At 40.0% G+C, this 15,311-nt stretch overlaps 1 protein-coding gene across 2 annotated transcripts in view; it reads right to left on the bottom strand.

Moving 5' to 3' along the window:
• nsd2 (nuclear receptor binding SET domain protein 2) overlaps positions 1–15,311 on the bottom strand; it is a 74,203-nt gene that overhangs the window by 30,423 nt on the left and 28,469 nt on the right. The window contains exons 7-10 of one of the 2 annotated variants that reach the window (XM_034159763.1): positions 7,705–7,808; positions 3,593–3,701; positions 2,641–2,741; positions 1,217–1,306 (exon numbers count right to left, since the gene is read on the bottom strand). In XM_034159763.1, the coding sequence (XP_034015654.1) occupies positions 1,217–1,306; positions 2,641–2,741; positions 3,593–3,701; positions 7,705–7,808 (404 nt within the window). The remainder of the gene's footprint in view (positions 1–1,216; positions 1,307–2,640; positions 2,742–3,592; positions 3,702–7,704; positions 7,809–15,311) is intronic. The other variant, XM_034159764.1, reaches the window with a different exon arrangement.

Raw genomic sequence — 15,311 nt, 5'->3', positions numbered from 1 at the left:
AAAAAAAATTACACTGCAGTTGGGCCATTACATTGTTTTTGAGGATGTTTAACGGGAAAATAATCATTTCTCTATGTTGATTGTGGAGCCGCTGGTTCTGATGTAGACACAATTCATTCATCAGCCTGTACCAAAGCCATTTCTGTTGATTAAAGTCTCTAAACAGTACTCTTTCTGCAAGAAACATCCCCCACTACACACAGACAGTTTTTATTCGTTCATCTTTAACATGCCTTTTTTGTGGAGCAGCTAACGACGCGCCTCTGCTGTGGACTGGAACCTTAATATCTCCCACTTCTGATTCCTAAACTAAAGTTAGTGTCCTTGTGAAAATAATAATAATACTATCCTCCGCTCTGTGTGTGTTGTGGGATTTGCTGCGGCCCTCTGTCAAAGTAGAAAGACGGATCATTCCGCAATCAATAACTTCACAATGAATCGCCATTTTAAATCAAATGACACCTCTTTCCAAACGTAAAACAGACAAACTACAACGTCACCTGAAAAAAAGCTGTTTTTCCCCCAAAATGAGACATCCTCCGTTCCATCGGGGAGATCCCAGTGACTCTCAGCACTCCAGTCTGAGCACACAGTGCAGCAGCTCTCCAGGCATGAATATTATAGGGCAGGCCGGGACCAAAGTAACAGTTTACATTTATACCCCTCTGAAACACTGTTGCCTGGCCAAATTTTGTTAAGCCATGTTTTTTTTTTTATCTTTGTGACAGCCTTACTTTAAAGCCAAAAGAAAGACGCATCAGACCAAAACATGAAAGAGTGTAGAAATGTGTGTCACTGCACAGGAGCTAATTTATACACAGCAGTTTACTACAGGAAATCCTTACAAATGTTTTTAACTTCAAGATTAGTTACTGATTACTCTACATTTTGAAGTAAAAAAAAAAAAATAATCAAAGAAGGCCCTTTATAAGCTCATAAAGCAAAAGCTTCAGCAGGGTCAAAGCCTAAGCAGTCCCCGAACCCCCGGCTTCTTAAGGTGATTTTTTTTCATCCCATTACACTGAGAAAAAAATCCTGCTGAGAACCCTGGATGGGTGTAAAATGAAAAAGCCGTAACAAAATTTAAATTGAGTATAAATTAAAAACCGGACAAGAGACAGGAAGCAACATTTCCTTTTATAAAAAAAAAAAAAAGAAGTAGAGATGCTGTTGCTGTGATACAAATAAAAGTAGAAGACAGCATGATTTTCTGCACCTGGCAGACACACTCTTTCTTGCGTTCACCCTTCTTGGTCCCATCCAAGCTGTCACTTGGAGAGTCTGGATGCTCATCGCTCCCAGAACCCTGAAACACACCACAGGGTGAGCAGTGAGCAAATTTAATCATCAGCATCTAGAAAATCACACTGACAGCCTTACTTCATCAACTACAACATCAGCCAAGTGCAGAGGTAAGAAATTAAACAAATCTTCTCTTACTCATGGCTGCATCTGCCACAACCAATAAAAGGTACTAACTGCTGACTAATTAAAGCTGACATCAACATTTTTGCCAGTACTGTTGATGCAAAATGTATTAACCTGATCAGAGCTAATCCAATTTAGCTGTGTCACTTTTTCAGTTGCTGGTACTGAAAGTAAACCACAGAGTTGGATACAGCAAAGCTAGGAGGGCGGAGTCACGCCTGACCATATGCTGTCAAGGAGCATGCACTGCCATTACCAGAGTGCAAAAAAAACCCCAAAACAACAAAGTATTAAATTACTCTAAGTTAATAATGTTATTTCAATAATAATAATAATAATAATAATAAAAAAGCCAAAAACAGGTAAATATGGAATTTACAGTCCGTTTAAATCCATTGTATTGCACAGCCATGTACTTTTTGCCCTTTTTGGTAATGGTGGCCGTGCCCCCATGTAGGCATGGCATCGTTACACTCTAGCTTCGCTATATTCAACTCTATGAAGTAAACCATACATCCAGACAGAGTGTGTAGATATAGAATGTACACCTGAACAGCTCGGCAACAATGAAGCTTAATCTGGTCGTGATTTAACAAGGAGCTGGGGGATGTGTGTGGATCGGGAGGTCTGGGCGGCTTTGCTTGAGCTGCTGCCCCCGCGACCCGACTCCGGATAAAGCGGAAGAAAATGGATGGATGGATGCATGGTCATAATGCTGAAAATGAACTATTAGAGGTAGTCAAAACTGATTCCTGCCCCAGATGGTTTTCTGTGGTTGTAATTATGTTTTTACAGAGCAAATTTCATTTAATCAATCAATCAACTTTTTTCTTATATAGCGCCAAATCACAACAAACAGTTGCCCCAAGGCGCTCAACCCAGATGATGTATAATCCAGCTATGATAAACAGCGTGGACAGCATGCTCATTAGTCCAGGAAGCAACAACTAGCTGCTGTATAGTCTATAATCTTATTTAAAGAGTCACATTATAAACCTTTTACATAAACCAATATAGGTCACCTGGTGTCTTATAAACAGATGAACAAGATAACCCATTTATGTCTCTTGATTTAATTGGAAAGAAACCCAAACAGATTAAACTGTAAAATGGGGAAAAAAAAACAACAAAAAAACAAAAACAAAACAAAACAAAAAAAAAAAAAACACAATTTTGCATAATAGGACCCTGTAACACATCATCTCCTCTCACCTCAGTATCAGGACACAGACAGGACCGCCGCTTCTTTGCTGTGGAGGGTGTGGCCCGAGTCACTCCATCCCATTTCCTTTTCCGAATTGGTTTCCCTGGAGCTTAACATGCAATCCAAAACATTTGGAGTGTAATTTAAAAAAAGAAAAAGAAAAAACAGAACCGGAATTTCACAATTCAGGTTGTGATACAGAATGAACCTAAAACAAAATAAAAGTAGGTGATATAAATCTAAAATAAAAGTACAGGAATGGTGACTGGCTGAAACAGTTTCAATTTCATTTATATAGCGCCAAATCACAACAAAGTTACCTCAAGGCGCTCCACAGATTTAGACAGCCATTTTAAAAGTTCAGTCACATCCTATACCATTTTTATTTTCTAGAACCTTTCCAAGTTGCTAAATAACACCCAATACAACTGTCAGTGCTGTTAGCACAACAAATTTGTACAAAAAAATGGATTTTTGTCCCAAGATTGGTTTTTGCCTTTGCCAAAAAACAACTGGTGTGTGTGTGTGTTGGGGGGGGGGTGCTTAGGTCAAATTTGTCAACAGCTTTACTATATTCTTTAAACAAGACATCTAATATAAATCCACATTGAGCATTAACAACACCACCACACACACTTTAGATACCCTGGAATTTGGTTAGAATATAGTGTCAGGTGGTTCTACCCTCATTCATCAGTTAAGTCAGATACACACAAATTTAAATTTTCTTAGATGTGGAAGTCATCTTTTTCCTTATTCCCCTCCACTTAGTACAAGCCTTTTTTTTGTGCATGTTCATGTCACATGTTTGTTTTATGTGTCTGTGCAAAGGCTTGCCATCTACATTTATTACCTGCTAAAATCTCCAGAACTTTTTATTCTTTTTTTTTTTTTTGGGGGGGGGGGGGGGGGGGGGGGTGTCATCTTATCAATGTATTACATTTCAGCATTATGATTTACCAGTAAGGCAAAATGTTGACTTTTTCATTTGCTTCTTCATTTCCTTTACGTCTTTACCAGGTTTTCTTCTTCTGCTCTGCTTTCTGGGTGTTCCCTCCAATGCAAAGTCCTGGAAAGATAAAATCTATTTCTGCATATCAATAAAGAACAGTGAAATAAAGCTCTTATTCCAAAAGGCTTAATGTGTCCAGATGCATCTAAAAAAGTTAGAATATCATGGAAAAAAGAAAAAGGTTTGCAACGAAAGGAGCCAACTGAGGTGGTTAAGACGCCTGCTGAGAATGCCGCTGCCGCCTCCTCTCTCTAAGGAGATTTTCCAGCCACATCCAACTGGGAGGAGGGAAAACCCAGGACATGCTTTAGGAATTATATTTCCCAGGAGGATGGAGGAGGATGCTGTGGTATGCCTCTTCCACCCCTTGTTGCAACATCTCGAGTCACCTGGTACCTTTGCATCCATACTATTCATTGATTTTAGCTCGGCATTTAATACAATACATTACATTACAATACAATTGCATTTAAACTTAAATACTTTGGCTTAGGTTTGTGACAAGAGCTCTCTTTTTTTTTTAAATCTCTTAACTGTTCACAAACTGGCAGCTCTGAAGCAGAGCACAGCGTGCATGGTTTGATGCAACTCACAGCAAATCAGTGAACCTTTATTCCACACAAACAGTCAGTTTGTAACAGCACTGTGTGTGTGTGTGTGTGCACGCGCGTAGAGAGAAAGGGAAGGACAGGAAGGGAGAGAGGAGTCACTGTGAGAGGACAGAACAGAAAAATGTGACTTGAACTGCATTTCAAACCATTTACAAATGAGGCTTGAAACAGATTTTTTAAAAATTTCATGAGATTTTTGACTGTTCAGATTTGCAAAATGGGATCAGATTCAAACGAGATAGGCACATGAATCAGATTTTTACTGGCAGTCTTAATAGAGTCTTAAAGCATTTCATGCTTCCATTTCCTGATCAACCTCATGGAGATGCTGATTTCCTTTGCTTGCAGGACTTGGCACCTGTCCAAAGTGCCAACACTACTAGTACCTTGTTTGCTGACATGGTATTACTGCAGTTGATTGGCCAGCCAAGTGGCCTGACCTGAACCCCAGGGAATCTATGGGGTAGTGTCAAGAGGAAGATAAGGGACGCCAGACCCAACAACACAGAGGAGTTGAAGGCCGCTATCTGAGCAACCTGAGCTGCCATAAATCCTCAGCGGTGCCACATGCTGATCGCCACTATGCTACACTGCACTGCACTGAAATTTATGCAAAAGGAGCCTCAACCAGGTATTTAATGCATAAATGAATATACTTTTCCAAAGTCTGTCATTTATGTATTATAATTTTTTTTTAATCTCATGCTATATTCTAATATTTTGGGATTAAAAAAAAATACTTGAAACAATTTAGTTTATATGTAATGAGTCTAGAATAAGCAGGGTCACAAAATTAACAAGGCTGGACACCCCAACCCCAAGAGGCTCGATGTCCCGCACACCCAAAACATTCAGAAATCGATTTCACATAGTCTTTAGTCTCTCCTTGCTGACATCAGTGAGCCTTGCTTCTGTTCCTCTCTCTCCTCTTGTCTGAAGGAGGAGGTGGGGTCAGCTTCCTGTGTGTTTGAGTATAGATATATTAAGACCACTTAGAATGGACAGCATAGAACAGCAAATTAGCTTGCATCCCTCCATCCGGAAAGGTCGAAACAATAAATAGAATCGGTCAGCTTACTTTTTTCTTCCAAACTAGGAACCTAAAAGCCAAAGCGTACCAATCAACATTTATGTTTAATCACTGTCCTTGTAAGAGATGAGACCACACTGCATGCACGTCTTGTTCATGGAATAATGAACCTGCCTATGATGATTTTTAATCTTTACTAAGTGAGGCTTTATGACATGCTGTAATTTGTGCAAATGTCAAACAAACTTAAAATTGACAAAATATTGAAGGTGGTCTGGAGTGACACATCGTGCAACTAGTCAGAGGAAAACAAAACAAAACAAAACAAAAAAAAAACAGTAAATTCATCCAACATGAATGACAAGAGCTGTAAACCAATTAAAAAAAAGTTTAATGGGGAAAAAAAAAAATTTACTCTCTGCTGGTCAGATTGAAGCCACTCTAAATAAATGTTTGAACACAGTAGCAAATGCTACGGGACTGTTAAGCTCTGATGTAACACATCACGTGATAAATCTGTTTCCGGGTCCAAACGAAAACACTTATGGTTATGTAAACTGACGAGATTCACTTCATAAAATGGTCAGTACAGCTGCTACAGCGTCAGCAATCAAAACAAAAAGGCCGGGATAGGAGCCCTACCTGATCAGTTGTAGCCACTTGTGTTTCTGTTTGTCATCGGCTGGGAATCTATAAAACGACAGCTCCGGTGATGTTTCCGACCTATTGACTCGGTCGCACATCCAGGAACTCTGCCTGTGAGGTCTTACCAACGTGCTTAGCAATGCGTGTGTAAACAATCCATTGTGGACAATGTAAGTTGATGCGAGCTTTTTCATTTTCACCACTGTTTTGTTTTTTAATGCCTCAGCAATGCGAGGCAGTGGGATGTACTAACAAAGCGAGAAAGTATATTAAAATCCGTCATGAAACACCAAGAGGATTATGCGTCACCATCGATCATGCGTTACCTTGGGGGAAATAATCAGCAGCTGGCCCCTCCTGGCGCAGACCAGCAATTCACAATGCATACGTCATATAAATTATATAAAATACAAAAATACCTGGTATGTCTATGAGGTAGGAATAAATATCAGGATATTCATTGAACATCTGGCCATTGTGTAGGATCATTTTTCCATCGTCCAGCTTCGTGTTGGTACAGACGAGATGCCGGTCCTGCTGATGTTATTTTGGTTTTATATCGCTCTCGGGTAATATTATCCAAAACCTCTGAATAGTTGAAGGCCACCCTAAGGTCCCAACAACACAAATATAATGAAATTCAAACAATTACTTAAATCTAGAAGTGAAGAGCAAATACCACTCCCACATACACAGTCAATTGATACATAACACAGGCATATTTACGAAGTTTTACTTTGAAGGAAAATCAGCTGATGAAGACGACCAACAACCACAAACACCTGACAAAGCGCTTTTTTGTTGTTGTTGTTTGAACCTGTAAGTTGAAAATCACATGATGCGTTACGTCACACTTAACAACCGGATACACACACAGACACACACAGACACACACACCTTCAACTGCTTAATCCAATTAAGAGTCGCGGGGGCTGGAGCCTATCCCAGCAGTTATAGAGCACGAGGCGGGGTACACCCTGGATGCCAGTCTGTTGCAGCAAACACTATATTCATCCAATATTAATGTTTTTAACATTTTAAACATTATGACAAATATATAACACCAAATGACATTCAATATAACAAAATAAGGAAATGTGCATCATATTTAAATTAAATTGGCTCAAGTTTCGGCTCTTACAATTTTTTTTCTAAGGGAAAAAAAAAAAAAAAAAAAAAACACGCAAAAAGAATAAACAGAACCAATGCTTCTTTCATTTCAAAATACCTGTGCCCCTACATCATCATGAAAAATGAACACCTTTATTCATAGATTTACTTTTATATTGCCTTTCTCAGATGTAAAACTGAGAAGCTTTCATGGGATACGTTACCACACCACCTTTCTTAGCGCACTTGAGTAGATCCTGAAATTAGCAGCTCCATGTACTGAATTCGCCGTTCGTGCGAGGTGGCTTTGCTAGCTCGAGGGTGCTGGGACTCAGGACTGGACCTTGGACTCACATTTTCTATACCAAGTGTGTCGCAGGACTCAGGAGCCAAAAATTCTAATGCAAACCCAGATAAGTATATACAATTTTGACTTTTGGAAATAAGTGAGAGAGAAAAATCAAAAATCAAAAAACCCTGAACATTTTCATGAAATTCTATTTTTCTAGGTGCATTTTCTGCACAAAAAATAAGAGCCAGGGTCTTGCTACATTGTGGCTTTAGTCATTTTTTTTTTTAAATTCTCTACAATGGCATAACTGAACAGCTAACACGATGCAATAAAAGCTGTAAAAAACAGTATTTTATGATAAGAAAAACACACCTGCTTTTCACCGCCTTTACCCATTTTACGTCTCTTATTAGGCTGCTGACTCTCTTCTGCTGTAGCTTCTTTGAGCAGTCTCCTTTGTTGGGGCTGCCTCTTACCTAATGAAACAAAATGAATGTTAACATGATTTAAAATAATAGGATCAAAGTCATTTTGCAGTAACAAACGTCTTACCTCATGCAGCTCACAAAAACATGTCAGAACACAGTCCCCTATGAAATTTAACATTTTCTTCAAAATTTTCCCAAGTGATTTGTATTTTTTTTTTAATAGAGCAAGGAATTTTCAACACTGCTTTCTTAAACATCCTAGTTTTATTTTGCGTGCTTACATTATTTTACTTTGCACACAGAAACAAAATTATTTCACAAAACCAAAAACTACCAGGGTCAAAATAATTGATATGGGGCAAATCATTTTGGCCCTGGTGAAAACAGTCAGATTCTGTCGAGACATTTGACTCCAAACTTGATACATTTATTCTCCCTCTCGTGTGGCTAGCATATTGGCATAGTATGGTACTATGCTTCTTATCCTTTAAATTCATTTTATGAGCAACAAAATGGGTCTCTGCCTCAACGGCTCTCTGACTCAACAAATTCTGGGTCTGTTAGTGAAGGTTAGGGCTAGCGATCACCTTAAGATTTTCTCTGCTTTCCTGTGGATTTAATGCTGATGAATTATACCTTAACGGTACATTTTTTCTGGCTGACCGATTCTGCTCTTTTTTCCCCTGCCTGAGATCAATCAATCAATTTCAATCAATTTTATTTATATAGCACCAAATCACAACAAACAGTTGCCCCAAGGCGCTTTATATTGTAAGGCAAGGCCATACAATAATTACGTAAAAACCCCAACGGTCAAAACGACCCCCTGTGAGCAAGCACTTGGCGACAGTGGGAAGGAAAAACTCCCTCTTAACAGGAAGAAACCTCCAGCAGAACCAGGCTCAGGGAGGGGCAGTCTTCTGCTGGGACTGGTTGGGGCTGAGGGAGAGAACCAGGAAAAAGACATGCTGTGGAGGGGAGCAGAGATCAATCACTAATGATTAAATGCAGAGTGGTGCATACAGAGCAAAAAGAGAAAGAAACACTCAGTGCATCATAGGAACCCCCCAGCAGTCTAAGTCTATAGCAGCATAACTAAGGGATGGTTCAGGGTCACCTGATCCAGCAACTAAGGGATGGCTCAGGGTCACCTGATCCAGCCCTAACTATAAGCTTTAACAAAAAGGAAAGTTTTAAGCCTAATCTTAAAAGTAGAGAGGGTGTCTGTCTCCCTGATCCGAATTGGGAGCTGGTTCCACAGGAGAGGAGCCTGAAAGCTGAAGGCTCTGCCTCCCATTCTACTCTTACAAACCCTAGGAACTACAAGTGGGCTGATATGGTACTATGAGGTCCCTAAGATAAGATGGGACCTGATTATTCAAAACCTTATAAGTAAGAAGAAGAATTTTAAATTCTATTCTAGAATTAACAGGAAGCCAATGAAGAGAGGCCAATATGGGTGAGATATGCTCTCTCCTTCTAGTCCCCGTTAGTACTCTAGCTGCAGCATTTTGAATTAACTGAAGGCTTTTCAGGGAACTTTTAGGACAACCTGATAATAATGAATTACAATAGTCCAGCCTAGAGGAAATAAATGCATGAATTAGTTTTTCAGCATCACTCTGAGACAAGACCTTTCTAATTTTAGAGATATTGCGTAAATGCAAAAAAGCAGTCCTACATATTTGCTTAATATGCGCTTTGAATGACATATCCTGATCAAAAATGACTCCAAGATTTCTCACAGTATTACTAGAGGTCAGGGTAATGCCATCCAGAGTAAGGATCTGGTTAGACACCATGTTTCTAAGATTTGTGGGGCCAAGTACAAGAACTTCAGTTTTATCTGAGTTTAAAAGCAGGAAATTAGAGGTCATCCATGTCTTTATGTCTGTAAGACAATCCTGCAATTTAGCTAATTGGTGTATTGAATAAAATTGGTCCTAGCACAGAACCTTGTGGAACTCCATAATTAACCTTAGTCTGTGAAGAAGATTCCCCATTTACATGAACAAATTGTAATCTATTAGATAAATATGATTCAAACCACCGCAGCGCAGTGCCTTTAATACCTACGGCATGCTCTAATCTCTGTAATAAAATTTTATGGTCAACAGTATCAAAAGCAGCACTGAGGTCTAACAGAACAAGCACAGAGATTAGTCCACTGTCTGAGGCCATAAGAAGATCATTTGTAACCTTCACTAATGCTGTTTCTGTACTATGATGAATTCTAAAACCTGACTGAAAGTCTTCAAATAGACCATTCCTCTGCAGATGATCAGTTAGCTGTTTTACAACTACCCTTTCAAGAATTTTTGAGAGAAAAGGAAGGTTGGAGATTGGCCTATAATTAGCTAAGATAGCTGGGTCAAGTGATGGCTTTTTAAGTAATGGTTTAATTTAAGCCTGTGGTACATAGCCAACTAATAAAGATAGATTGATCATATTTAAGATCGAAGCATTAAATAATGGTAGGGCTTCCTTGAGCAGCCTGGTAGAAATGGGGTCTAATAGACATGTTGATGGTTTGGATGAAGTAACTAATGAAAATAACTCAGAACAATCTGAGAGAAAGAGTCTAACCAAATACCGGCATCACTGAAAGCAGCCAAAGATAACAATACGTCTTTGGGATGGTTATGAGTAATTTTTTCTCTAATAGTTAAAATTTTATTAGCAAAAAAAAGTCATGAAGTCATTACTAGTTAAAGTTAAAGGAATACTCGGCTCAATAGAGCTCTGACTCTGTCAGCCTGGCTACAGTGCTGAAAAGAAACCTGGGGTTGTTCTTATTTTCTTCAATTAGTGATGAGTAGTAAGATGTCCTAGCTTTACGGAGGGCTTTTTTATAGAGCAACAGACTCTTTTTCCAGGCTAAGTGAAGATCTTCCAAATTAGTGAGACGCCATTTCCTCTCCAACTTACGGGTTATCTGCTTTAAGCTGCGAGTTTGTGAGTTATACCACGGAGTCAGGCACTTCTGATTTAAAGCTCTCTTTTTCAGAGGAGCTACAGCATCCAAAGTTGTCTTCAATGAGGATGTAAAACTATTGACGAGATACTCTATCTCACTTACAGAGTTTAGGTAGCTACTCTGCACTGTGTTGGTATATGGCATTAGAGAACATAAAGAAGGAATCATATCCTTAAACCTAGTTACAGCGCATTCTGAAAGACTTCTAGTGTAATGAAACTTATTCCCCACTGCTGGGTAGTCCATCAGAGTAAATGTAAATGTTATTAAGAAATTATCAGACAGAACGGAGTTTTCAGGGAATACTGTTAAGTCTTCAATTTCCATACCATAAGTCAGAACAAGATCTAAGATATGATTAAAGTGGTGGGTGGACTCATTTACATTTTGAGCAAAGCCAATTGAGTCTAATAATAGATTAAATGCAGTGTTGAGGCTGTCATTCTCAGCATCTGTGTGGATGTTAAAATCGCCCACTATAATTATCTTATCTGAGCTAAGCATTAAGTCAGACAAAAGGTCTGAAAATTCACAGAGAAACTCACAGTAAACGACCAGGAGGACGATAGATAACAACAAATAAAACTGGTTTTTGGGACTTCCAATTTGGATGGACAAGACTAAGAGTCAAGCTTTCAAATGAATTAAAGCTCTGTCTGGGTTTTTGATTAATTAATAAGCTGGAATGGAAGATTGCTGCTAATCCTCTGCCTCGGCCCGTGCTACGAGCATTCTGGCAGTTAGTGTGACTCGGGGGTGTTGACTCATTTAAACTAACATATTCATCCTGCTGTAACCAGGTTTCTGTAAGACAGAATAAATCAATATGTTGATCAATTATTATATCATTTACTAACAGGGACTTAGAAGAGAGAGACCTAATGTTTAATAGACCACATTTAACTGTTTTAGTCTGTGGTGCAGTTGAAGGTGCTATATTTTTTTTTCTTTTTGAATTTTTATGCTTAAATAGATTTTTGCTGGTTATTGGTGGTCTAGGAGCAGGCACTGTCTCTACGGGGATGGGGTAATGAGGGGATGGCAGGGGGAGAGAAGCTGCAGAGAGGTGTGTAAAACTACAACTCTGCTTCCTGGTCCCAACCCTGGATAGTCACGGTTTGGAGGATTTAAGAAAATTGGGCAGATTTCTAGAAATGAGAGCTGCTCCATCCAAAGTGGGATGGATGCTGTCTCTCCTAACAAGACCAGGTTTTCCCCAGAAGCTTTGCCAATTATCTATGAAGCCCACTTCATTTTTTGGACACCACTCAGACAGCCAGCAATTCAAGGAGAACATGCCGCTAAACATGTCACTCCCGGTCCGATTGGGGAGGGGCCCAGAGAAAACTACAGAGTCCGACAATGTTTTTGCAAAGTTACACACCGATTCAATGTTAATTTTAGTGACCTCCGATTGGTGTAACCGGGTGTCCTTACTGCCGACGTGAATTACAATCTTACCAAATTTACACTTAGCCTTAGCCAGCAGTTTCAAATTTCCTTCAATGTCGCCTGCTCTGGCCCCCGGAAGACAATTGCTTATGGTTGCTGGTGTCGCTAACTTCACATTTCTCAAAACAGAGTCGTCAATAACCAGAGTTTGATCCTCGGCGGGTGTGTCGTCGAGTGGGGAAAAACGGTTAGAAATGTGAACGGGTTGGCGGTGTACACAGGGCTTCTGTTTAGGGCTACGCTTCCTCCTCACAGTCACCCAGTCGGCCTGCTTTCCCGGCTGCTTGGGATCTGCCAGAGGGAAACTAACGGCGGCTAAGCTACCTTGGTCCGCACCGACTACAGGGGCCTGGCTAGCTGTAGAATTTTCCACGGTGCGGAGCCGCGTCTCCAATTCGCCCAGCCTGGCCTCCAAAGCTACGAATAAGCTACACTTATTACAAGTACCATTACTGCTAAAGGAGGCCGAGGAATAACTAAACATTTCACACCCAGAGCAGAAAAGTGCGGGAGAGACAGGAGAAGCCGCCATGCTAAACCGGCTAAGAGCTAGTAGCTGTGCTAAGCTAGCGGATTCCTAAAAACACACAAAGTGAATAATGTGTAAATAATTTAGAGGTGATTCAGCAGAGGGAGTGCTTTAGTTAAGGCACGTGAAGATTACACTGTGAAACAAATCGTTATCTAGGTAACTAGATCAATCTAACTGCGCAGATTAACAGCTAACAGATACAGCAAAACACCGCTGTGCTCCGGAACAGGAAGTGATGTGGATATCATCGCACAGGATTACAGGGCTGATGGCTACAGACCGCAGGGTGCTGGAATGATCGCGAGATGCCATGCCTGAAGCTGATGCAGCACACTGCAGTCTGTTTGGAATAGACTCCGCTACGGGAACAGTCCCACTGATGGAATGAGGAATGCTGGATAACCCCTGCTTGTGGAATAAATGCCTGCGTGGATTTCTCATCAAATACATATTTTATATGTTATGTCTTGATTTCGTGTTTTCTGTTTATGCTGTTTTGTAAAACTTTGCAAAAACCTTGTAACTGTTAGAATGGCCTAAGGAGTGGGTTGCCCCTCTGAGTCTGGTTTGCTTGAGGTTTCTTCCTCAATATCATCTATTTTCCTTACCACTGTCACCTGTGTGCTTGCTCTAGGAGTTGGTAAGCTTAAACCTTACTTGTGTGAAGCGCCTTGAGGCAGCTTTGTTGTGCTTTCTGCACCCAGAAAGTATTCACAGCACTTCACTTTTTCAACATTTTGTTATGTTACAGCATTATTCCAAAAATAACACAAAATAAACTGAAACTGAGGTTTTAATACTTATGACATCATTTTGTTTCGGTGTCCAGAGTAAAATAATGTAAGCATTCATAATACAACTAGAATGTTTAGAATTGCTGTGTTGAATAGTCCTTGCTTTGTTTCGTTTTTTTCCCTAAGGGGAAAAAAAAAGCACTTGGGGAAAATTTTGAAGAAAATGTTAAATCTCATAGGGGAACTAACAATTTTGTCCTCATTTGTAGAGCTGTTAAAAGATTCAGGGCTCCTCAAGTTTTTTTGGTTTTTTTTGTCAGCCTTATTCCAAAATGTATGAAATTCTCCCCTCCTTAAAATTCTTCACACAATACCCCATAATGACAAAGAAACAAGTTTTGAGATTTTTGCAAATTTATTGAAAATAAAATAAAACCTATTAAATCACATGTACTCATATGTATTCACAGTCTTTGCCATGAAGCTCAAAATTGAGCTCAAGTGCATCCTGTTTCCATTGATCATCCTGGAAATGTTTTTACAGCTTAGTTGGAGTCCACCTGAGGTGAATTCAGTTGATTGGACATGATTTGAAAAGGCACACAACCTGTGCATATATAATGTTCCACAAATGACAGTGTATGTCAGAGCACAAACCAAGCGTGAAGTCAAAGGAATTGTCCGTAGACCTCAGACAGGACTGTCTCAAGGCACAAGGGTACAGAAACATTTCTGCGGCTTTGAAGGTCTCAATGAGCATAATGTCCTCCATCATCCGTAAATGGAAGAAGGTCAGATCCACCAGGACTCTTCCTAGAGCTGGCCGCCCATCTAAACTGAGCGAGAGGGGGAGAAGGGCCTTAGTCAGGGAGGTGACCAAGAACCTGATGGTCACTCCAGCATTCATCTGTGGAGAGAGGAGAACCTTCCAGAAGGACAACCATCTCTGCAGCAATCCACCAATCACACCTGTATGGTAGAGTGGCGAGACGGACGTTACGCCTTAGTAAAAGGCACATGGCAGCCCACCTGGAGTTTGCCAAAAGGCACCTGATCATGAGAAGACATCAGACCATTAGAAAAAAAAAAAAAATTCTCTGGTCTGATGAGACAAAGATTGAACTCTTTGGTGTGAATGCCACGTGTCATGTTTGGAGGAAACCAGGCACCATCCCTACATTGAAGCATAGTGGTGGCAGCATCATGCTGTGGGGATGTTTTTCAGCAGCAGGAACTGGGAGACTAGTCAGGATTGAGGGAAAGATGAATGCAGCAATATACAGAGACATCCTGGATGAAAACCTGCTCCAGAACGCTCTTGACCTCAGACTGGGGTGACAGTTGATCTTTCAGCAGGACAATGACCCTGAGTACAGAGCTAAGATAGATAGCAAAGGAGTGGCTTCAGGACAACTCTGTGAATGTCCTTGAATGGCCCAGCCAGAGCCCAGACCTGAGTCTGACTGAACATCTCTGTAGAGATCTGAAAAAGGCTGTGCACCGACGCTCCCCATCCAACCTGACAGAGCTTGAGAGGTGGTGCAAAGAGGAATGGACAAAACTGCCCAAAACATACATGCATCAAGCTTGCAGCATCATATTCAAGAAGACTTGATGCTGTAATTGCTGCCAAAGGTGCATCAACAAGGTATTGAGCAAAGGATGTGAATACTTGTGTATATGCAATTTCTTTTTTTTTTCATCTTAAATTTGCATATGTAAAGAGAGAGAGAGAGAAAAAAAATAATAATTATATATAAAATAATAAAACCCATCATTATGGGGTGTTATGAGTAGAATTTTTAGGGAAAAAAATAAATATTTACATGTATTAAAAAAAAACCAAACAACAACAA

The sequence above is a fragment of the Thalassophryne amazonica genome, chromosome 19 (assembly GCF_902500255.1).
Source record: "Thalassophryne amazonica chromosome 19, fThaAma1.1, whole genome shotgun sequence".
NCBI lineage: Eukaryota > Metazoa > Chordata > Actinopteri > Batrachoidiformes > Batrachoididae > Thalassophryne > Thalassophryne amazonica.
The sequence above is the reverse complement of the archived record's forward strand: the minus strand, read 5'-3'. Positions and strand labels throughout refer to the sequence as shown.